The sequence below is a fragment of the Carassius auratus genome, chromosome 4 (assembly GCF_003368295.1).
Source record: "Carassius auratus strain Wakin chromosome 4, ASM336829v1, whole genome shotgun sequence".
Lineage (NCBI taxonomy): Eukaryota > Metazoa > Chordata > Actinopteri > Cypriniformes > Cyprinidae > Carassius > Carassius auratus.
In genome coordinates, this window is record NC_039246.1 from 5,774,187 (window position 1) to 5,798,518 (window position 24,332).

Here is a 24,332-nt window from a genome sequence, read left to right on the forward strand (position 1 = left end):
AAAACTAAAAAAGGTACCAAATACAACAGATTGTCAACGATATTTTTAATCTTTAAGATTCATTCAGTAAGTAGGATAACCATTTGTACAAAAAAACCAAACAAACGTGATTTACATCATGCGTGTGCTGGAAATGAAACCAATCATATCAGGTTCATTTGATTTATTCACCAATAAATGAATGCAAGGTAGATCTAGTGCTGCTCAACACTTAAAACACATACCTCATCGTGTAAGGCAGTAAAAAGGCCACTTACAGGGGAAAGAAAAACTTCCAGAGATCATTTTCAGGACAGATTGCCATCAAGCAGCAGTTCTGTGGTTTACACACATCAGATCATACAATGTACACAACATCCGCACAGAAAGTACTGTGAGGAAATGAGTTGTGTATATATATAAAAAATAACCACTTCTGTGTGATCACTTCCTCATATATATGCCTCAAAACCGTGGGGAATTACTTTTGATTAGAGCAGTGGAAATCTCCGGGTGCCTGGTTTTATTTTTTCTCAAAAAACATTAGAAGCAAATCAATATTTCAAGATCTTCAATGTAATACTGACCTCTAAACCATCCCTCCTGCAAACATGGAAGACTGTACAGATCTTCTCCACACTCGCAGAATTAAAAACGAATCCATGAAACGCTCCTTGTAAAAACTGTCATCTAAACCTCAAAGACTTCCTCAAATAGCAGCTAAATTAAAACCCAAAGGAATGTCGATGAATCCAGACTCGTGTCTTTGCTATAAGCAAATGTGGCCATGGTCATTATCTTTGATACAATGAGCAGCACTTACAGTAGGACCACGAGTGATTTCACAGTAGCTCTTCTAGACGAAAGTAAATGTGTGTGTTGTGTTACTGGAGTCGTACGAGCCTCATTCAGTCAAACACATATGAGCGGGGCTGGATGCTGCTTTAGGCTTTCTTCTCTTGCAGGGTTCGGTGCAGCTCGTCCGCGTCCTCTCCTGTTTTCACGCGTATGAGCACTGGGACGGGTGTGTTGGGGTTCTTGTCGTCCACAGGAGGGTTTGGCACGCACACCACCATCACGTTGTTTTTGCCGGTTCGTGAGCAGGGCATGGAAGAGGACACCATGATGTTCAACAAGATGTTCCCTATAAAAAAACAAAAACAGAAGTCAGTGAGCACACATATGTACATAATACACCACGTGAAGCTCTGATGTACAAACTAAAGCTGCATGACTTCAGGCCAGCATTTTTCCTTGCATTATGAATGGAAACTGTCAATTTTGATCAACTGAAGTAGTATTCGTCTTCTCAAATAAATACAGCCTTGATGAGCATAAGAAATTTCTTTAAAAAATATATAAAACCTCGTACTGATACCAAACATCTCATTAATGAACAGAGCTCAACTATTGTTGTCAATATTATCAATTGTCAATCTGTAATTGGATTCAATTGCTGACACACAGATGCAGACACTTACCCAGGTTGGTGTCGGCTCGCACCAAAAGCTGAAGTTTGCTCTCAGCCACCATCTTCAGATGCAGTGTTCCCACCCCCTTCTCCTTAAACTCTCCGTCCTTCTTATAGAACAACTTACACCTGCCGAAAAGATCATTTTGAAACATAAGATATGAGATAGATGAATGATTTAAAGATTGAGTGAAGGTACGTGATGTGTACTTTTTGGAGTAGAAGGCGTCTTTCTCCTTGATCTCTTTCACCACAGGAACAGGCGGCTCCTCCGATTCCTCTCCGTTCTCGTCTAAAACAAGAAAACAGTACATTTATGAGGAGAGGGAAAAAAGTTCTGCGAGTGCGCTATCATGAGAAATTATATATCTTTTGCAAGTACTACTTATTGATACTTGATACAAACCTTTTAAAACGTATGCTATCTTCAAAAAAAAAAAAAAAAAAATTACAATAAAGAGCAGAAAATGTATATATTTTTGCACACAATGGATGCTATATAGTTGTTCCTTTACATTTTTTTTGCGACCTTCAATTTGCACATTTTAAGTATAAATTACAATATTGTGGAATAAAAGATAAAATGAAATGCTATTTAAATATATTTATTTGGAAAGATTTATCCAAAACAGTAAAATTTGGAATTTTAAAAATTATAGAAATCAGATTAAAATAGTTGTTAGTTGCATCCTAAATTATTTTTTAACCTTAATTCTTTTAGCGAATTTTTTATTATTTCTTTTTTTTTTTATACTTTTGCACATTCATGAAATTACATTTCCACTGCATCTCTACAGAAAATGTTATTTTCTCCCACATTTAAATGTAGATGTATGATGTTTTGACCATTACACAGAATTTCTCCATAATGGCTAACATATGATGAAAAAGACCATAACTATAAACATAATAGAGGTGGAACAGTTCAACTTATCACGGTTTTACAGTCACTGTTTCAGTACGGTTTGGTATGTGCCGTTTAGGAAAAACTATGCTGTCAAATGAAATCAAAGAAAATAATAATCTAACTACAAGCAACAGCACAAATAAATACAATACAATTTTTTTTTTAGGTAGGCTAACATTAGTTTCTAGGTACAGAAATTTAATAATCAATTATAAAATAGCATTGCATATTTGATTGTATAAATAAAACATGAATCTTTATTAAAGTAAAAAAAAATCATCTCAATCAAGAGCAGTGAGTGATTTCCTGTATGATTAATGTTAAGAAAGTACTGTCACTTTAAGAGAATAACTGATCCAGTAAATTGTCTACAATAATCACGCTTTCTAATCAGCATCTTGATATGCCACACCTGTGAGGTGGATGGATTATCTCGGCAAAGGAGAAGTGCTCACTAACACAGTTTTAGACAGATTTGTGAACAATATTTGAGAGAAATAGAAAAAGTCTTACATCTCATGAAAAATCTGAGCAATAACAAGTGTTGTATTTATAATTTCGTTCAGTGTACATTACAAATATTTCTATATAGTCTAAATTATATAAATATAAACAAATATTTTCAAAATATATACTGCATGTTTGTGTATTTACACTATATTTTGGATGCAATTCATTGCTTGACAGCACTACTTGGAATACAAACGAAAAGACGGCATGTACACTACAGTGTGCAGCTGACCTGTGAATGTGAATGAGTGTGTGTGCTGTTCGTGTACCTGCAGTCTGGCTGCTGCTGGCTGCATTCAGAGAGGATGACACCGCAGGACTGACACTACTGACGGCTGTTCCAAACACAGACACGCCTGAAGAGGAGGAAAACGAGAACGACGGTGCTCCGCTGGACGCAAGTGTGCCTAGCACAGAGCTGTCCACCTTCTGGCCAAAATTAAAGGAGACGCCTGGAGGAGCCACGGCTGCTGGTTTGTCTGGTGCAGCAACATCCTTGTCTTTAAATGAAAAGAGCTGTGGCGCTGCACCGCTGACAGATGCGGTCACAGCAGCACTCGTGCCAGAAACAGAAACGGAAGCAGTTTTTCCACCTGTCAGAAGCTGCTTCTGATCCCCTCCAAACGACGTGCTCTCCACCCCGCTTTCTGATGCACAGCTGCCATATTTCTTCTCGATGCTGGCCAGGTGTCGCTCGTAATCACGGAAGATGGGGTTGAGGTCGCACAGGGGGTTGTCATTGACATGCTTGGTGATCCAGTCGCGCACAGAGCAGTTTAGTGCGGTGAGCTGCCGGTTGTATTCTTTACTGCTAGGGGCGGAGCCATTAGAGGTGACATCACCATCTGTGGGTTTGGAGGGGGTGGAGCTGTTGAACATTAAGGGGCCTGAGGATGAAAGGAGAGATGTCAGGTGACTCTACAGAGCTGTAATACAAATGCTGCTCTGCTAACAGCATGATGATCACTGCTCATCCTTCCTCTCAGTGCAGCCAACTCAAGTCATATGACCTGATTTAATGCTAAGTCATGAATAGATATTTGAACTATTATAAGAATACTGAGAAGTGGAAGCTACAGAAAATATTCTGGTTTTCTTAAATATATTCACATCCCAGTGTAGCATGCAATGACTAAATGGCATTTGTAGAATGGTTTCCCCAAGTAGTGTAACCAAAAACGTTGTATTGCATAAAACAATGCTAGATGAACACACCAATTTAATCAAGTCAAAAATTGTGTCATACTAATGAATTCCCTTGGTTGTGTGACTGCTGAACTCATGAAATGAATGATAGACAATTCTCAGTGTGCTCAGTGCTGGGCATATGTCAGACTGGGTTGGTGCCACAACCCTAAAAAGACCAGTTTGTGGTTTATAGGGTAAGCATGCTTTGTGATTGACTAATGAAGAGCTGGAATAATGCACAAATACAGAAGCAGCTGACAACGCTGCTGATCAAAATAGACTAATGAATCAAGACCAGATCCAAAGGGAGCGACAAACAACTGGATTATTTATGAAGATTGAAAGAGCCACATTTAAAAGCTGATTTATGAATGTAGACCAGTATTGTCAGAGTACTCAACCAATTCGCCATCAGATTTGAGGCAAACAGTGGCATAACATATGCGCTAGTGGTGGGGGAAACATCGATATAGTATAGTTTCGCAATATTTTCAACGGCAATACTTTAACGATACACTGATGCCAAGTATTGATCTTTTAGTATAATATTTGGTAGAATAATAAAATTAATTTCTTGACAATCCAGTAGATGCTGGTGTTGAGTTTTTTTTTTCCGATGAGGTCTGCTGAGTCACCTTCAGCATGCAGTACGTTAATAAAATAAAGATGACGGCATCACGGAAAGTTATCAGGAAAACCCCTTCTGTATTTAAATCGGATGTATGGACTTCGGATTTGTAAACAAAGGGGGGATGCAAGTAGGGATGCACCAAATTTGATCTCCTCATCACTGTGCAGTTTGAAGCTCCACTCAATATTCTGCTCTATGAATGTGCTTTCCACTCAACTACCACTCATGTTCACCGGAATATCAAAGTCCGCTCAAATAACACACCAACAGAAAATGTATAGGCTGTATACATGCTCCTGTTTGAAGTAGAGGTCGACCGATATATCACTCGGCCGATATATTGGGCCGATATTTGTCCTTTTTTTATATATATTGGTATCGGCCGATATCCGTGTTTAGTAGCGCCGATTTAAAGTCAGGCACGTCGGTGGGCAGCCCCGTGTTATTGGTGCGGTGGAAAGTGCTGCTGCTGCCGCTGCATGTGAAGCACCCCAAGACAAAACTTTTGGAAGATTCAACAACAGTCCTGGGAGATAAAGGTAGTCAGAGAATTTCACTCTGGAAATAGGGTGGAGAAGTTGGCAGCTCTCACAAACATTGCAGCGTGACGTTACCAAAGTAAACTGTCTCTGACATTACTCCGCCTTGCTCACAGAAAGCAGCGTGCTTTGGGAGACAGCTGTCCTAGAGCTGCCTAGAATGGTGAATGAAATTTGTTCGGAAGCATGGTTTGATGCAGACAATAACCAGTTTTCCACCCAACTCATTTGTATTTAGAGATGTCAATATTCCATAATTTCCATGATCGATTGTTGTTTAAAGTAACGATCAATTAATAACCTTAATGCTGCAAAATGCGTCTGCAGTGTTATTATTATTATTATTATGTGCAAATGCCACTTGGAAAAAAAGCTTTCTCAAAATTAAAGGGGTTTTAATCTGAATAAAATGCTAGTAGCAGGACTGTAAAAATTAATAGATGCGTTTATGATCATTTTATACAATTAAGAGAGCACGTCATACGTTGGAGATCATTTTACTTTGTTGACTGTTTCTCGTTGAGGAGATCGCTGAATGCGCCTCTTTAAATGGTTTCGTGGTGCTCGTTGTTGTATTTTAAAACGCAACTGCAATGTTTTCAAAAGACACTATAGTAGTGATGAAATGGATCATCATCATGATCCGTTCAGATCAATATCTTCGGTTCAGCACAAACGTGACCCGCGGATTGATTTATGAAAAAATGTTCAGTCCACACTCAGTGGTCATGGCGAACGGAGGAACTTGAACGCCCCGCGCATTTTGGCGTCCCTGTCAGATATGATGATGAAGGAAAGAGGTTAGAGTGAAAAGATTGTGCCAGATCTTTATGAACAGGAGAAGAAAAAAGTTGTGGATGAACTATCCTGAGCATCCTCTGTTGTGCTCACGACAGAAGGGTGGACGTCCAGGGGGACGGAGAGCTTTGTGACGATAACTTCTCACTTCATCAAAGCAGACTGGGAGATGGAAAGTCCGGCTATTATGTTAAAAAGAAGATATAATGCCATGTACACTTTTCATATATTTTAATTGAATACATTAATGAATACATTAATGTTAATAAAAAAAGACAAAAATGTATGTTTATTTTTTATCTTGGCCTTTTTTATTTTTTGCTGATTCGAAAAATGATCCGATCCGTATGAGGACGAGCGAGCGCGGGTTTCACTAGATGTATTTGGAGGTTATTGCTCACGTCTCGTTCTGCACATATCCAAATGTTTCCATATTCGCAATGTTTCTGAATGTTAAACTATAATATCTTTATTTATTTAATGTAAACTAGACGGAAAAGATCATCCTCTTCACATAAGCAAAAACGTTCTTGGCATAACAGCAGAGTTGACCGGTATACCACGGTCTATTTAAACTGACTAGTGTAACCTTTCATATGTTTGGTTGACTGTACCTTATTTTAATAATGAAGAGACTGCGATGTAAGTTTGAAATTAGAATGCACTTTAGATGTTCTGTGTCATTTATACCAAACACAAATGTTGCTGGCTGCTAGTGTGTTTGCAGCACTGCTGTTATTTATTGTATTTATATATATATATATATATATATATATTTTTTTTTTTTTTTTCAGCTCATTTGATTTTTATTTCTAAAATTGTATTTATTTAAATGTATATTTAAGTTTACATTTATGTTCCAACACACTTGAAAAATTCTACTTGATAAATGCTCTAAAACTTTTATGCAAATGATTGACTTATATTTATTACCCGTTTTATATATTTAATACTTGGTCAGCTTATTGATTTTTTTGGTTAACTGGATACATTTTTTATTTTAAAACTGCAGTGCACAAAATTAAGATTCGTGAGATGGTTCAAGTTTGTGCTCAATAAATGATAAGTTTAGAAATGTTGTGCATCCACTTATTATTAGTATGACATTTTAGCATGCAAATGAAGGGGAAAACTTCAAGATATCGGCCCTAAAAATTGGCAGCACATATTGGCCATCGGCTAACCCTGACCTCTAAACATCGGCTATAGAAAAACCCATATCGGTCGATCTCTAGTTTGAAGTAGCACTACTGTGCTGTAACATGATGTACAGCTGTACTGGGCAATGCTGGTAAAATGATGCTACCTTTCCATGACACTATGCTATGCTTATATGCTCTGATAATAGCTTTGTAGGACTGTAATTTAGATCATTAACATTAGACCAAAATATATCAATCCAACAATTTATATCTGATTCTGTTACATTGAAGTGAATAAAAAATTATTTATTGAAGTTTAATATTAAGGTAACGCTTTACAGTAAGCTTCCATTAATGTAAGTTAATCAACTAACATGAACGCAAAATGAACAATACATTTATTACAATATTCATCTTTCTAAATGTTAGTTAATTAGATACAGTAGTTCATTGTTAGTTCATGTTAATTCAGTGCATCACTTGTTAACTAGCACAACTCATTGTGCTTTCACACAGGACGCGTTTGCAGTCCGCTACTCGGTACGTAAACGATCGCTGCACTGCTGCAGACGCACCGCTCCTGGAAAACACTGACGGACCGCAACCGCGTGAACGCTGGAATTCGTTAACATGGGTGCGTAAAAAAAACAACAACGCATACGCACTGCAGACGGATTGTGTGTGTAACAGGAGTAAGTTTGTGTGGAATTAGTTTACAGCTTTCTCAAGCACTGTGATGCATTTTGGAGATGACCCCTTGGTCTAATGCACCACCTGTCTAGAGAAACCCGTTCTCAAAGACTTACTTTTAGTCATTATTTTATTTGGGTAGCACACATATTCTGAATGCCTCTGGCAGAATTCAAATGAGCCATTTTAATCTAGATTAATTCCAAGATTTCAGTGAAATTAATCTAGATTAAAAAATATTATCTATGCCCACCATTAATATATATATATATATATATATATATATATATAGTGACGAGTCAGCTGCCTCCTCCCTGATTGTCGCCGCCCTCCACCTGGCTCCCGACTGGAGGGGGTGTGTGAGAGGAGGGGCGCTGGACGAGTCAGGGCTGGCGGCATGTGATGGGGCACACCTGAAGGAAATGGAGCCTCATCACCGCCGCTGTTTAAAAGCCCAATGTGCCTCTCCTCGGGAGACTGGTCTCTTCCCCGTGCATGCACACTCTTGTTTTGGACACTCTCCAGCTTTGGCCACTCTTATTCCCGGTTTCATTTTATTTTCTGTTAATAAAAGCCTCTCCGAGGCCTGAGGCCACACCCACTCCCGTCACTATATATATATATATATATATATATATATATATATATATATATATATATATATATATATATATATATATACATACATATATATACATATATACACACACACACACACACAAAAAGTTTGGACACAAACAGAGTTTTCTTTGTTTTCATGACTATGAAAATTGTAGAGTCACACTGAAGGCATCAAGGGCTATTTGACCAAGAAGGAGAGTGATGGGGTGCTGCTCCAGATGACCTGGCCTCCACAGTCACCGGACCTGAACCCAATCGAGATGGTTTAGGGGTGAGCTGGACCGCAGACGGAAGGCAAAAGGGCCAACAAGTGCTAAGCATCTCTCGGGGAACTCCTTCAAGACTGTTGGAAGACCATTTCAGGTGACTAGCTCTTGAAGCTCATCAAGAGAATGCCAAGAGTGTGCAAAGCAGTAATCAAAGCAAAAGGTGGCTACTTTGAAGAACCTACAATATGACATATTTTCAGTTGTTTCACACTTTTTTGTTATGTATATAATTCCATATATAATTCCACATGTGTTAATTCATAGTTTTGATGCCTTCAGTGTGAATCTACAATTTTCACAGTCATGAAAATAAAGAAAACTCTTTGAATGAGAAGGTGTGTCCAAACTTTTGGTCGGTACTGTGTGTGTGTGTGTGTGTGTGTGTAAATTAGTATATCAGTCTGGGGAGGAAACTGAAAAATGTAATAGGCAATGGCGATTATATTGCCAAGGTGTGCATAGAGGGTTGAAAACTATAACGGTAAATGCACAGAGAAAGTATATTGTTGTAATCACTTTCAGATTTTTTTTTTCCAGTTGATGAATGATACAGACATTGACATCCAATCAGAATACATCCTGTTATAACGATCTTGAGACTTTAAAAGCAGAATATGCATGTGCGCTTGTAAACAGACAAAATCGTTCACTGGTGTGGACGCTAATATCGTTATCTTTAAAGTTATCATCCACGGTGTGAACAGTGCTTAAATAAGGGTGTACTCACACTAGGCATGGTTGCCATGAACCGGGCCCGAGTACGATTGTCCCCCCTCCCCACTCCCCCTCTGGCCTGCACTCACATATAGGGCTTCAGCATTCGTGCCGGAGCACGCTTACGTCATTATGGTGCGACGGTTTCGGGATAAACAGGAAGAGCTGCGCTCTCTGAATACAATGGAGTGCATCGCTCTGTTTTCTTTGTGGATAATTTTGTGTTGTTTGGTCCACAGCCTGTTGTTAAACAGATGTGTCGCCTTAGTGGCGCGAAGATTTTCACATAATCGTGCTGCTCGTATGAGGATGTTTGCAAGATACCAGCTGAAGTGCAGCAAGGACTTTGCAGTTTTTAGTTTTTTTATGCGTTTTGCACCTCTGCCGTAGACCAAAGCGACCCTTTTCCCTGCCATGTTGGTTTTGGAGCGTCGCAAAACCGTGATGCAAAGCGTCCTTTTCCGTGCTCCGGCACGGTTAGCGCTCACACTGCATTCGAACCGCGCCCGAGTCCAACTGAACCGTGCCCTGGCCCACGTCTTCCAAGCGGGCACGATTCGGAGCACTCACACTAGTCAAACGAACCGCGCTTTGGTGGTCAAACGCACTCGGGCACTGTTCAAACTGGCTAGTGTGAGTACACCCTAAGAGAAAATTCTTGGCAAAATCATGTAATGTGTTCCAGCTTTCAGGCTGTCAGTCAGTAATGGCCTATTTACCTGTAAATAATATGGTCCAAAACATTTTCCAAATGGACACATTTTCTCTAAAACGGGAAATATCCTTATATTAAATGCTTCAAGAGATGATTACTATGGCTACTACTAAGCATATAGTTTACTATGGCTCCCAAGTCAGCAAGCGAATCATCATTGAGCCTATATACAAACGGACTGGGGTGTAATAATTGACTCAAATATTTTTTTAAAGCTATTTAAAAAGAGTCCATGTACTATATGTTGTTTAATGAATTGCAATTTAATTAATTTACTACTTTTACAATTCATAATAAAAACTTAAAAAACCAACCAGTTACTCATTTTATTTCTTAGTCAACCGAATTTCACTCAGATTTTACCCAAGGCAAACTGTTTATTTTGTACCTTGGACTTACCACTCACACCCAGTACATGTAAAAGACTTACCACTGTTAGTTTTCGCAGATGTGGGAACATTAAAACCAGCAAAGGATGGGGCCACCGATGTTACGCTGCCATTGGTCAGGCTGGAGAGAGGTTTGAAACCAGCACCATTACCGAAGCCAGAGAACGATGTCGACCCTGTGGCCGGGGTCAGAGAGAACCCCTTAAATGCTTTGAAAGACCCTCCACTCTCTCCCTGTGACAAAACAGCAAAACTTAACTATAAAACACCCTACTGGATAACACATAACTGGATGTCATCTGGGACAAAAAAGATGCGTTACTACCTCTGCTCCTACGTTACGACGCCTGGCTTTCTTGATGGCGCGATTCTTCATCACATCGTCACTCGCAATTGAAAACATTCCTGCCTGAGACCACAAGATATAAATATATATATTTATATAAAAAAATTAAGTACCTTTAAGATATTTTGGAAAAGTGTGAAAGCCCATTTACGCCACTGAATGAAAAAAGGTAATTGCGACTTTTCATCTCGCAATATGCAGGAGATCTAAATTTGCAATTGTGAGTTATAAAGTCATAATTGCGAGACAAACTCGCAACTCTAAGCAATAAACTTGCAATTCCAAAAAGTCAAGTCAAGTACAAATTCACAACTGACTTTTTTTCCTCAGAATTGCGAGTTTATAGTTTGCAATTCTGACATTATAACTCACAATTGCATATTTATGTCATGCAATTCTGAAAAAAAAAAAAAAGTCACAATAATCTTTTTTATTCAGTGGCGGAATCGGATTTCCATAGATAAGACTGTTTCCAATGGGAATGTAAAGTGGTTTGACAGTGAAAGAGTTTAGATGCTGAAAATTGTCACACCTCCTCGCCTTCATCTTCCTGATCCCAGTTCCTGTCGGTCAACTCGTTTTCAGCAATCCGTTTGGCCATCACAGCTCAGCTGTCAAATACAAACATACAAATACAAATAAAAGCAAGAAAGGCTAGATAACAACAGAAAGTAAACTCAAATATTAAGTTATATTTAAAACATGGCTATTTTTGCTGGCCAGTTCTGTTAACTAGCTATTCAAATATCAACAGACAAGAAACCTGATTTAGTCTTTTGTTCTTGACCGTACTATTACATTTGACCCAATAAAGACAAGGCAACATTCAAACCTTCATTATAATAACTTAAACCACCCAAATATCTTTTAGATACTAACAACATGACTAGTTAATTCGGTCTGGGTAAGGTTAACGCATTTCATTTGAATGACGTTACAGATTTCGCAAACTACCGGCAGATGAATATTAGACAGATCAAACATGATTTTAATCGCTTAATTTCTGACTCCAATCGCATTATATTACGTACATAGTGTGCTTATCTATTGATACGATACATTTATGTGATTATGATGATTTAAATGTGCTCATGGCCAGCCGGTAGTTGAGTAAATATGAATACGATGTAACACGGACCAGTGTGAAATAAAACACTATTTAATGAAGAATTATACATAACGTTAACTGTTACCTCACACTGTCTCCCGCCAACGGTTCGCGCCACACACTCAGTATCAGATGTTTGAATGCTGACCGCGGGAATCTCGTGCATAGGAGGAGAAGGCCGCGCGCTCACACCGCCATCTTACAAACTCGTCTCACACTGCGCATGTGTGCAGAGCAGCATACTACACATGCGCACAGAGAAGCAGCCTCACATTGCGCATGTGCAATAAACAGTAGAGGCCACAGCTCTGTGGGAAATGTAGTCTCTCAGTGAAACGTAGACGTTATGGAGTCATGAAGAGAACGCAATGAATGTTTTCATTTATTTAATAATAACTTTTAAGACAAATAACGTTGTTTTGTTTCAGCTTGCTACATTTAAGTTATAATATATTTGCTATTTTTATTATAGTCACGCTAAAAAGGTGCAGTAAAGGACAACAAACACAAAAGTGTCTGTTTGTTAGACTATAACTAAATGTCAAATAGCACATTGATGTTTTATAAGTAAAACAAATATTAATTGTTCTTTATTATTTATCTGATTCATAAAATGTCATCCTCACACTATAATATCTGGTCTTTAGACTAGCAACATTAGTAGTAACTGGATTAATCACATGGGCTTTTAGGTAGGCCTACCTTCTAAAACAAACTTGTTTGTGAGCATCGTGTCAATTTCTATGTAAATTAACCTATTGTGTCCCTTAGGAGAACCCCCTTCTACCCCCAATTGCCTTTCACTTGCTGTTCTCTCCATAAAAGTAATGTATAAATCAATTTAATTATATGATTCTGTGTGTGAGTGGATATTTCATCCAGCATCTTTTCCTCCTGTAGGCACAGTTACAGACACTTTTGAGGGCTTGGAGGAACAGATGGCTGTGTTCCAATCTCTCAGGATCCCACACTTCTGTGCCAACTCAGAAGCAGGTGTTTCAGAAAGCACGTAATGCCAGAGGTCCTGACGGCCAACAGGAGATTTCCTGGACCAGCAGGATGCGAGAAAGCCAAGGTCTGTAGCCATCATACTAAACTGACTATGCTGTGTACAATCATTTCTAATAATTAAAAGTAAAAAATACAGTTAATTTAAAAACAATAGAGGGCCTTAAGACCACATTTTCCCCTAGAAATTTTTAGGCTGTCAAAACTACATTTGGCGAGACAATTTTATCCAAAGCCATATATGCATTGTGTTGAAGGTAAACATTGTATTTGTTCATGCATTTCATGGGCATCAATCTTGTGACCTTGGCATTGCTAAGGGCCGTGCTCTATTGCAGTGGTTCTCCTGCAGAGTTCAGCTCCCACTCTAATCAAACACAGCTGGACAAGCTTATCAAGGTCTTCAGGATTGCTAGGAGATGAGTTTGATCAAGTTAGGAGCTAATGCTGCGTTCCAGGCAGGTTTTTGAGCCCGTAAATCATGACTTCAAACCGCGACTAACGACTTTGTAGCGTTCCAGGCAAGTCACGCCAAACTGCCTAAGCGCAAGGAGTTTTAGCTTAATTATTAAATTTATTATTATCCGTAGGGGCTGCCATAGTTGTTTCGTAGTTTATGTGACGTCAGAGCTCGGAACTGGGAGAACATCGATCTAGTACGAGTTCACGGGTTGGAAGTCAGGGGTTTGACTGCTGTTCCAGTGCACTTTCACGGGTATAAGGTTGGAAAAACACGGGTTACAGGTTGCCTGGAACGCAGCATAAATGCAGCAAAGTGGATCTCGAAGGCCATGTTGAGAACCTTTGCTTTACTGCTTGGGGTACAGGAAAATTAATATGGTTTCTTGACTTAAGGTGCGGTCACACTGCACTTTTCGTTCCATTGACTTCCATTCATACGCATGTGAATGCGTCAGACCGGAAACGCAAGCTCATGCGGAAAATTTCGCATTTCGCTGTGTTCCAAAGTTCAAGTTTGGTGAACTCTGACCTGCGAATTCGCATCACGTGAAGATGTGGGAACAGTAGAAGATCGATACGTCACAGCGTGACCTCTCTGTACAGAAATTCAAAAATGAAGGAAGCACTATATAACTTCAGATCTAGCGCAGTGTCCTATTTTATATAACACACATTTAAAAGATTATAAAAATAAGATAAAAAAAGAAGCTGCATAGTTCGCAGCGTCAGTGGAAACAGGAACAGATGGTACATTTGAATGAGGACGTTTTATAATATTTTATTGCTTAGGGTGTATATATTTACAAAGAGAGAAATGCAGAGAACACAATATAATAAGACGCTTTCGACGCCGTCGCAAAAGACAGTACAAGCACATATTAATCCATGTTGTGATTGTTGAGACCGTTTTATCTTGCTCTCGCCCATTCGCAGCGGCGTCCGAAATAATTTAGCACGTTTAAAGTCTAGTGTGACCGCCCCTTTAATTTAAATTAATTTACTTGTCAGATGCTTTTATCTAAAGTGACATTTAAAACAATACATGTGATGCCAACATACCATAATTCAACTGAGTACTAGAATACTACATTATTCTCATCCATATTTTTTTTCAGAGTATAAGGTTGAGTTCTTTAGAGATTGAAAACATGCTTGATATTAAATAAGATCAGGGGTCTGGGGACCCCCTTGGGGCCACCAGGGGGTGCAAGAATTTCTGCCAAAAAAAAAGAACCAAAAGAAAACTGATTTTAAGGGCAGTCAAAGTTAAAGTCAACTAGAGATATTAATAAAATGGTTAACATGGCTTTAACATAATACAAAGTCGAATACTGCTTCATGCCACTTTCTTAAGGCTGAACAGACATCATAGGATTAATAGCTATTATTTTATTCTATTGATAACCCTTTTTTAATAGTAAGACATAACATTATATATATATATATATATATATATATATATATATATATATATATATATATATATATGTGTGTGTGTGTGTGTGTGTGTGCGTGTTAAAATAAGAATTTAAGTCTCTTTTCTTTGTACTGTGTATATGTTCCAGAATTTGAATTTGAGTTTGTGTCATCTTTCTGTGAAATCTTTCCTCGCCTTAGTCACCTTAGGGAGTTTGAATGGTACTGTGCTCTGCAAATTTGCTTTTGAATAATATTTATAGCACAAAAATTGTGCAAAAATTGTTTCAGTTTAACCGAATGTGTTTTTTTTTTTTGCTTGTTAGGTTAACCTAACATAAAAAAGGCATCAAAAAGTTTGAAAACCCCTGTTTTTAGAGCTCCAGCTAAAATAGAATCTTCCATGACATCCAAACTATCAAGACTTTTAAATCTAAATACAACCTTTTTATTTAAAAATGAAGAGTTACATATAAGTACAACAGCAGAAAAAGTGTAATAGCTGTGATTTGGGTAAGAATTTTTGAGGATTTGTAAAGCGTTCTTACACTCTTGACAGGTCTTTTTGTCACTTTCCCAGTTTGCATTAACAGAAAGACTACAATGTTCATAAATCCGATGGGAATAGTCTTCCACTGCTGTCATGTAGCCTGACCTTTTCTATTAACATAAGGTTGAGTCCATATTGCAGCCTATTGCAGCCAAGATCCACCCACTTAGACAGGAAGACACTCTTATTTTTTGAACAGTCTATAAATAGCAGAAAATATGAAGACATTCTGACTAAAAAAATACCTAAAAAAAAAATGAATTTGAATTTCTGAATTTTCGTCATACAGCCCATTTTTTCTTTTATCCAAACATGAATCTGATTCTTTCCGTCACCTTTGACCCTGACTCAAAGCGGTCATGGGTTCTCCGCACTAGTTTTCTTAATGAAGTCATGAGTGCTGATTAGCATGTTTTTTGCTGTATGCGTCTCTAATTGCTCATTTGTTAAGATGCCATATTTAAATGTCAGTCAGGCAGCACATATCAGTGAGAGTCTAATTATGCAGATTTAGTTAACACGCTGTCATTAGAGAAGTGAATGGACAAATTAAGAGGACATTTAATTGGTTTCTCTTAATGGAACCATCTCTCTGGCGTTATCTTCATGTCTATGACCATTATTTCAGCACCATAAAGCTACCGCACTACAATCAGTTTAATCGTTTAAATGAAAGTTGTCATCGAAAACAACGATTACATTAAAATAGAAAAACAACTTGTGATTGTGATGGATTTTAAAACTAAACGGAACTCGGTCTACAACACTGTATATTTACGACAATTTAAATGTGAACGTTTACTGTCACTTCTTTTTCAAATAATAAGCAAGAAGAATATGATGCAAAATTAAAGATCAAGTGCATTACTGATACATTTTAATGCATGCTATATATACAGTATATGCAACATTTAGCCCTCTGTGGTTATACTGAGTAATAAAAATATATATATTCAGTGTCTAGACAATGTTTTTCACATATTGTTTTTTTAAGGCGTGCTATGCCATGACATGTTTTATTCATATCTTTTCTGATGTTTCTAGCTTTTCTGCCTCTCTAAGGAAAGATGAACCATAAATGTTGAAAACTGGGATGAATACGTTCAACTAAATCTGCCTGTCGTGTCCCATTTAGTAGATTTCCAGCTGATGAAGCGTGTTGATATAAATTAGTTTAGCAACACAAACCACCACCCCAGGCTAGTTTTAGGAGAACCTGACACAGCTCTATATTGAAAAGTTTGATATTTTAATAGCGTCGGGTTCAGTCTCTAACCCGCAGAGCCCACATGACCACTGCCGCTCTGCAGAAGAGGTGGAAGTACAGTAATTAGTGATGTGTTTTAGGCATTTCATGTTTGTTTGTCATGTTAATTCCACCCACTGACTGGCACATGAGTTGATTTGGTGATACTCATAGTGCTGGCATCTGCAGATGAAGGTTCCAGCTTGATCAGATCTCTGCTTTCTGCTGTGTTGCTTACAGTAAGAGCTGAGCTCAAGTGACACACTCACATCTATTCCCGGAAATTCTGTTAGGAAAGTCACAAGATAGTGTGCTGGCAAAAACATCTGATGCCGTTCATGTCATGACCAATCACATGTTACACAAAATGTATAAAACTTGATTGATTATATTATGTGATTTATAGACCATTTACTCAATTTTATTTATACTGTACATGTTTAACCTAATGCTTCATCTCTGAATATATAAGCATCACCAGTTCTCATGGTTAGAGTTTTGCGCCGCCTTTTTTCGTGTTTTAGGGTTAGCCCCGATCCTGGATTCTTCTGTTCATCTCAGAGTTGTTGTCATAGTAACAGACCTGTGAGCTCCAGAGGTTTGTTTAATGTAAACAGAATTAGATTGTGGATTTATAAACAGAGTTGATACTGTCTGACCCAGATGCTGTATCAATCTCACGAACAGTCTGTTTAAACCAACAATACGTCATTTAGATTTAGAATAAAATGCAACAATGACATCATACACAGGATTTACACGTACTTGACATTTCTAAATACAGAGTTTGTGTAATAATCAGTGTGATCAGCTGAAGTTTAGCATGATTTCATTGGTGTTTTATCAACCACATACTGTAAGAATGCAAGTTTTAAAAAGCCTTTATATATGCAATCGTGCAACCCAGGGTCATAGTTAAAACTAATATCATAAAAAATTTTGAATGGAAACAAAACGTTTACTGATATAAAATAAAATGTAGAAGTCAAACTTACTTGCCATTTATATAAATATATATATTTATTTTTTTTATTTTTTTTGGACTCCGATGCAATTTTGTATCATTTTGACTGTATGCCACCAGAACAAATAATCAAGATTTAAATTGACGTGCAGACTTCAAGCTTTAATTCAAGAAAAAAAGCTTGGCAATTACAACCATTTTTATCCACAGTACATCCCATTTTTAGGGGCTCAGATGTAATTGGACAAATAAATATAATCATAAAATGTTGATTTTAAATATTTTGTTGAGAATCCTCTGCCTTAAGTCTGGGACTCATGAGTTTCCTTCTTTGTGCTGCTTTGCCAGGCCTTTACTGCAGCTCACTTCAGTTGTTGTTTGTTTGTGGGTCTTTCTGAGTTTAGTTTTGAAATCCATCGGGTTGAAATCAGGAGATTGACTTGGCCATTGTAGAATATTCCACTTTTTTACCTTGTTTTATGTTTTGGTTCATCGTCCATTTGTACGATATAGCACCGCCAAATCAACTTTGCTCCATTTGAGCTGAGCTCACAAGTGCATTTTTTTTCCCTCCGAATTTACCAAACTCTAGATTTTTTTTTTCACTCCAATCCTTGCTATCTCTGATGGATTTGTTTTGTTTCACTTGTATGGAGAGATCCTTTGACCGCATAATGTGGGTTCACAACAACAGCTTCCAAATGCAAATGGCACAGGCACACTTAAAATGGCACACTTATGGTCCCTTGAAAAAGGGGGAGGTATATTAAAGAGCTGTAATTCCCTAACCTTTCACCTTGCCTCCGATTTTGATGGGAGTACCTTCAAATTAAAGCTTAGAGTGTACAAATTAAGCCCATATTCATTATATAACTGTAACTTTAATATGTTTTGGTCAGCAGCTAAAATAAAAAAAAATTGTGCCTGTGTCCAAATATGCTTGGACCTGATATATAATATACAGTGCATTTAATATACATTTTAAGAAATTCAATGAAGTTTAGATCGCACCCAGTGGCTGTTTGTGGTACAACGCCCTAAATAAATACTCAAAGAAACCAACATTTTTTTCACATCAACTTCAAATTTGGAACATAACTAGACATAAGGCTTTAATTTTATAGTAATTTTAGAGTAAAACCTGTTCTGTAAATTATTATATATAAACTAAAACTAGTACAGTGTATTTCTTTACATTCTATAGCTTTTTAATACTGTAAGTTTTTGAAAAAAATATTTTGCAGTAATCTGCTGATTTTCTTCTTTAAAAAGAGACTGACCTTATCTGTATCTTATCTTATCTGAAGGTCTGTATTCCAACGTGTTGATAAATTACAACAATATAAGTTTAGATACTGCACTTTCATACCTATTGGGAGGCGACAGTTAAGGGGTTAAATCTCTTTTAGATATGCATGCATCTTTTATGTATTAAAACAGAGACCACAGGGCCATTTGAAATGAACTAGTGAAAGTGGAAAACTTCTGAAACATCTAAAAAATATACTCTCTTCACAAAGATTTTTGACTTCCTTCATAAGAACATTCATCAAGAAGAAAACGATTTACAGTCAGTTGTAAGTTAATGCACTATACTGCCCCTTCTGCATCACATTAACTTCCACATCACATTCATCCTGTCCTGAAATCTGATTGGCTCTCATTCATTTGGCTCATGTCTGTCTGGATGCATATGCTACAGCCACAACTCCTGATAGGACAGCAGAGCAGCGCGTGAACACAGCACAACGCTCCAATGATGCTGTGACTTGTGTTTAGGGGGCGGAGGGGTGGATGGGGGTTGGTACAGGGGCAGGGTGGAGTAAACACTTCAACTGGGATACAAATGATCAGCTGGAGGGGAGAGTACCATGAAATGCAAAACACATTAGTAGGGATGCTCATTTTAGAACTTTTAAAGAGGAAATTCTAATATTAACACACAGTCAGAGTTTAGCTTAGAATTTATTTTACACAAGCAACTGAACCAAGCTATTCAAACAAGTAAACACAATAAATGTTATCTTTAGCGATAGACACCAGATGCCATGTTAAATGATGTTAGCAACAAAAAATTTTATGATAAGGAGATACATAAGGAAATCTACAAGCAATGCAGACCCACAGAAGTAGAAGCACTGTTGTAGACCACTAATAAAAGCAGTTCAGAGGCTCATATTTGCATTTTAATAGCTGGAGGGATTTGTGTTCATTTAAGCTATGTGGGGGTGAGGTCTGTGAGGGGCAAAGGGGGGGGGGGTGTATTCACATCATTCATACAGCTCATGCTTAATCAAAACTCTATCAAAATAATCAAAAAAGATATTTAAGAACAGCCACAGTATTTGATTTGCACATCATTTATTACTAGAATAATATATACATAGATGTTCATAAACATTTCATGGCAGTCAGTACCTTGCCAAAATGTCAGGATTTTTATTAACTGTGTACTGTGTTCTGCTTTTTATGCATAGAGTACTTAGCAAACAAAATAGGGGTTTCCAAATAATTCAAGCCGCCTTCTCTTCATGAAGTAAAACAACACACTTGATTTACAGCCCATGAGTGTATCTTAATCAACAAAATTGAGTGAGCATTGGAAACTACAGTAGTTCTGCCGTTTTGTATAGATGTGTGGGAGCGCGCATGACTCCATAACTGAGGGAGCGCGTTCACGTGACAGAGGAAGGGAGAGTTCTTCTTTTCACTGCTCCATCCGGGAACTTTCCGAATTAGCATTGACAACCAAAGCGCAACTTTTTCCCCAGGCAAAGTGAAATCAAGCCGCGCACTCGGACAAAATATAGTTCCACATTTTCAACTCAAAGTCTTAAAAATAAAGCCGTGAGTAGCGTAGAGGTCGGATAGGCATTTGTGGTGGGGATGTCGGAGTGGATCTATGTGACTGCTGAAATCTTTAGCTCGCCTTTTGAGCACTTTTGTTTACACTGGCGTAAAGTGGGTGATGAGTCTCGCGGCCAGTAAAGAAGCGAGAACTTGCTGTGCAGCCCGAGTAGTTCTTGCGATTGTTATTGTTGCTTTAAAAATATTTGTATTACGCCACAAATAACGCGGATCGCGTCGAAAGTGGGGGAAAAGTGCTTCTGGAGTCGAAATATGGAGCTACAAGGCCTTCAAGAAGCATTGAAAGTAGAAGTCCAATGTCATCAGGTAAATAAAAATGGCATTTTGTTGAAGCTTTCCCGGGACTTCTTATGTGAATACACGCTGGAAGACAGAAATCCGCCGTGTGCGAGCGTTTTAATTTGGCTGGAAGTCGTAGCCTTTTTAGAGTGATACAACGGTAACATTCTTTCGCCTTTATGACGCCATAATCACTTCGAGCGCAGATTGTTAAAACGCTCTTTGATGCACTTTAACGCGTGCGGTGTTTTTTTGCGATTTGGACTAATAATGCGGCGGTTTTGTGTAGCGATCGGGACGAGACTTGAATATTTATGAGGTTCAAACGGACTCGCTGCTCGTCGCTTTGTTCCTCCTTCATATCCTAACTTGAAACACTTTAAACGAAACCTTTTTTCGTCGTTTTATTTTGTTTAGAAACTAGTTGCACAAATGAAGGACTCACAGGTAATTCATTTTATTTGAAGCGTTGAAGAATGGGGCATTTACATTGGGTGAGAAACTTTGTCGGCATCAATAGTTCTTACTGTCGTTCGCTACGCTTTGTCCTTTACGTGACTTTGCCAAATAACACAAACGGTTTTGTCAAGTTTTGAAAATATTTGGCTTTTTTTTTTTGTTCTTTGGTCCGGAATCGTATTGATCCTGTATGCATCATTTTATGACGTTGAGTTTAAGAAACACATAGCCTAGATTAAAGGGGAGGCAGAGTAACATCTCTAAGTGAAAAACAAGTAAGGATTCAAGCATGTTTCGATGTAATTAGTGATGAAATTTCGCGTCATGCGTGTTAGAAACCTATTTTCCTCCACCAAGTGGATTAAAACTACTAGAGATAAGTTCAATCTGCTTTATTTAACACAACAAGATTGTATTGGTACGGTAGTTAATTGTTTGACACGTCCATTTTAGTTGGCCGACATGTTTCTTGGGAGTTTGTGAAGGAAGTTGCTTAACGTTACTTCCTCGGACATGTTGCATTAGAACATCGCTGTTTAGCGCGTACTTATTCGATACTTTATCGACAGTCTTTATCATGGAGTTATTTTTCTTGGTCACATGACGACGTGGTCGAATTTGATTCGATCCCTGCAGTTCACTTTCACTTTTTTTATAATCGCGACTCAGAAGCAAGGTCATCTATAGCAATTATTTATAGGTTTATAGGTAATTTGTCTGTTTGGCCTTGTTCTGAAGCGTTTGTTAGAGATCCTCTCAATCTTGCACTGAATTCCTCTGTCAGAATGAATCCTCAGAATTTTGAGTTCGTTCGATGGACGTTCTATTCAGAACGCAACGTTCAGCACCTCGGACAGCGGCGCACGCAGCATCACAGCGTGTTTGTATTGTGTATTTGTTAAATGTTTGTTGTGAGGCTTTCTGGTGTTCCTCAGTTTGATAGTGGAAGCTTCCATTTTGTGCTGAAGGGGTGTTGGTTTCTTCCTAACATGGAGCAAAAGTCTGCAGAGTTTCTGGCTGGGGGAGGGCTCATTCATGGCCATACTAAAGAGGGGGAAGGGAGGAGAAAACACTAGTCAGCATCACACAAGGCACTACACACAAGCCTCTGTAGGCCTTATAATACTTATTATGAGCTTCTTGTAATTAATAGTGGCTATCACAGCTAGAATGCTTAATAATATTTACTTATTCCTTCTTAGGAGTAAAATAATGCATTGAATACTAAAGGAAAGGCTTTAAAATACATTAAAATACACAACACGTTATGTTACCTAATATAAGTGATGTCTATTTCATTTATAACTGTAGATCATGTAATCATATCAAAGGATATACAGTATTATACAAGTATCATAATAATGTCTATTATGGATAATGCTTTAATAACACATATGTAATGCATTCTGAGCTCTAAGACGAAGACATTTCAAAGTGTATTATTAATACATAGCTAATTGCTAACCTTTAAAAAAAAACACACACACAGGCTTTCATAACCCATACAAAAGCTGTGTCTTTGCAGTACAGTTTGTTCAATTTCATGTCCTGCTTACATTAAGAAGTGAATTATGTAGGCTATAATAAATGTGTGGACAGTGTGCAGTGTTTTAATAGAAAATCCAGGGTATTGCAAACCTAACCACAGCATTTTAATGAAAATGTTGAGTGAATTCATGTCATCAGAATGAAATGTCATTAAGCTTATTCAGGTTATGTATTAGGTGAACATCTAGTCTATCTAGAAATACGTTGAACTATAACAGAACATTTTTATTTTGTACTGACCCATCCTCTTTATATTTCACTTGAACTTTGGTTTGAAGGAGGTTTAAAATGCAGATGAACAGGGGAAGCAAACCCTCCAGCATTTATTAGCTGAGAACATCATAATTGTGTGAAGCCTTTGTAAGTATCTTGTGTTCCCCGCAGGGCAAACGTCTTTTATCCATACATAAATATCTATCTTAGCTTGTGAGTTTTTAATACATATTGCGTGAGAGGGTTTTGTGTTGTTGTCTTCTTGCTAGCTGTTGCATCACTGATCCAGAAACGCTCATAAACTTGGTGTAAGTCTTAAGCTTTGATTTGTTCGCTTCTAATAAATTTGTGGTCTTACAAATCCTTCCTAAAATGATCCCTCTGTGTGTGTTCTTGTGTGTCCCTCACGCACGGTGTAAAATGAACTGTATTGTTTTTGCCTCTTGGAATGGAGTGAGATTTCTGTCCTGCAGAGATGGCCCAGTTTTCGTTATAGTAAAGGAAAGGCTACATTTGCATTGTCTGTTTATTCAGATGCTGTAACCCACATTTCCATGTGACAAATGAGTAGTTCACCCAAAATCTCATTTTATAGAGAGCGAAGAAAGTACAGGTTTACAGGTTGCATACGTTTATTGAATTAGCGCAAATGCAAGTGACTTGTATCTCTTCTCCTGAAAGCAGTTCGGCGTTCTGTCCAAAGTGATTTGTGTAGCTCTGTCCCACGGACTGACAGCAGCTTTAATATGTAAAAACATCTGATTGTATATTAGTGAAATGTGACCCTGGACCACAAAACCAGTCATAAGTAGCATGGGTATATGTTTGTGTCAGTAGCAAATATTTGTTCTTTTCAACATCTAAAGATGTTGCATGAAGATATTTTGTAAATTTCCTGCCGTCATCTTCCTGCATCATGAAATGGCTCTTCATGGTACATGTGGGAAATCTATGAAACTGTTCTTCAAATGATTTCACTCAGTGTTTTTCTAAAAATCTTATAGGAGCAGAATATCACAGTTACTAGAGGTTTCAACATGCTTTCTCATTTAAAGTGCATGCAATCCATTATATTGGAAAGATTGATATTTTGGAAAGTTCATTCAGATTGGATTTGACACACTGGTCTTATCTAATGGTAACACATATTATTGAGCGCAGTAGTGTGAAGCATTCAAGTTCAGGCATGAATGTGTCACCTACACAAACTCAGGCCCAGATTGAAGCTCATCGTGTGAGGATATAAGACATGAAGAAAACATCCAAAAACACATGATGGATGACCAGCTTTATTTTAATTAA

General features: G+C 37.8%; 2 protein-coding genes across 4 annotated transcripts in view; one reads left to right on the forward strand and one right to left on the reverse strand.

Moving 5' to 3' along the window:
- Positions 1-30: 30 nt before the first annotated feature.
- nup50 (nucleoporin 50) lies at positions 31-12,258 on the reverse strand. Its single transcript, XM_026224204.1, has 8 exons — positions 12,103-12,258; positions 11,442-11,520; positions 10,889-10,972; positions 10,605-10,797; positions 3,137-3,754; positions 1,661-1,742; positions 1,461-1,579; positions 31-1,123 (listed from the first exon to the last, which is right to left on the reverse strand). Exons 2-8 carry the CDS (start codon positions 11,508-11,510, stop codon positions 924-926), a joined length of 1,365 nt encoding a protein of 454 aa, XP_026079989.1. The 5' UTR covers positions 11,511-11,520; positions 12,103-12,258; the 3' UTR covers positions 31-923.
- A 677-nt stretch (positions 12,259-12,935) lies between these two features.
- The window catches only part of phf21b (PHD finger protein 21B), a 54,131-nt gene continuing 42,734 nt past the window's right edge, over positions 12,936-24,332 (forward strand). The window contains exon 1 of one of the 3 annotated variants that reach the window (XM_026224227.1): positions 12,936-13,092. In XM_026224227.1, the coding sequence (XP_026080012.1) occupies positions 13,030-13,092 (63 nt within the window). In that variant the 5' untranslated portion in view covers positions 12,936-13,029. Of the gene's footprint in view, positions 13,093-20,095; positions 20,838-21,004; positions 21,258-24,332 lie in introns of those variants that run through there. The other 2 variants (XM_026224235.1, XM_026224243.1) reach the window with 2 other exon arrangements.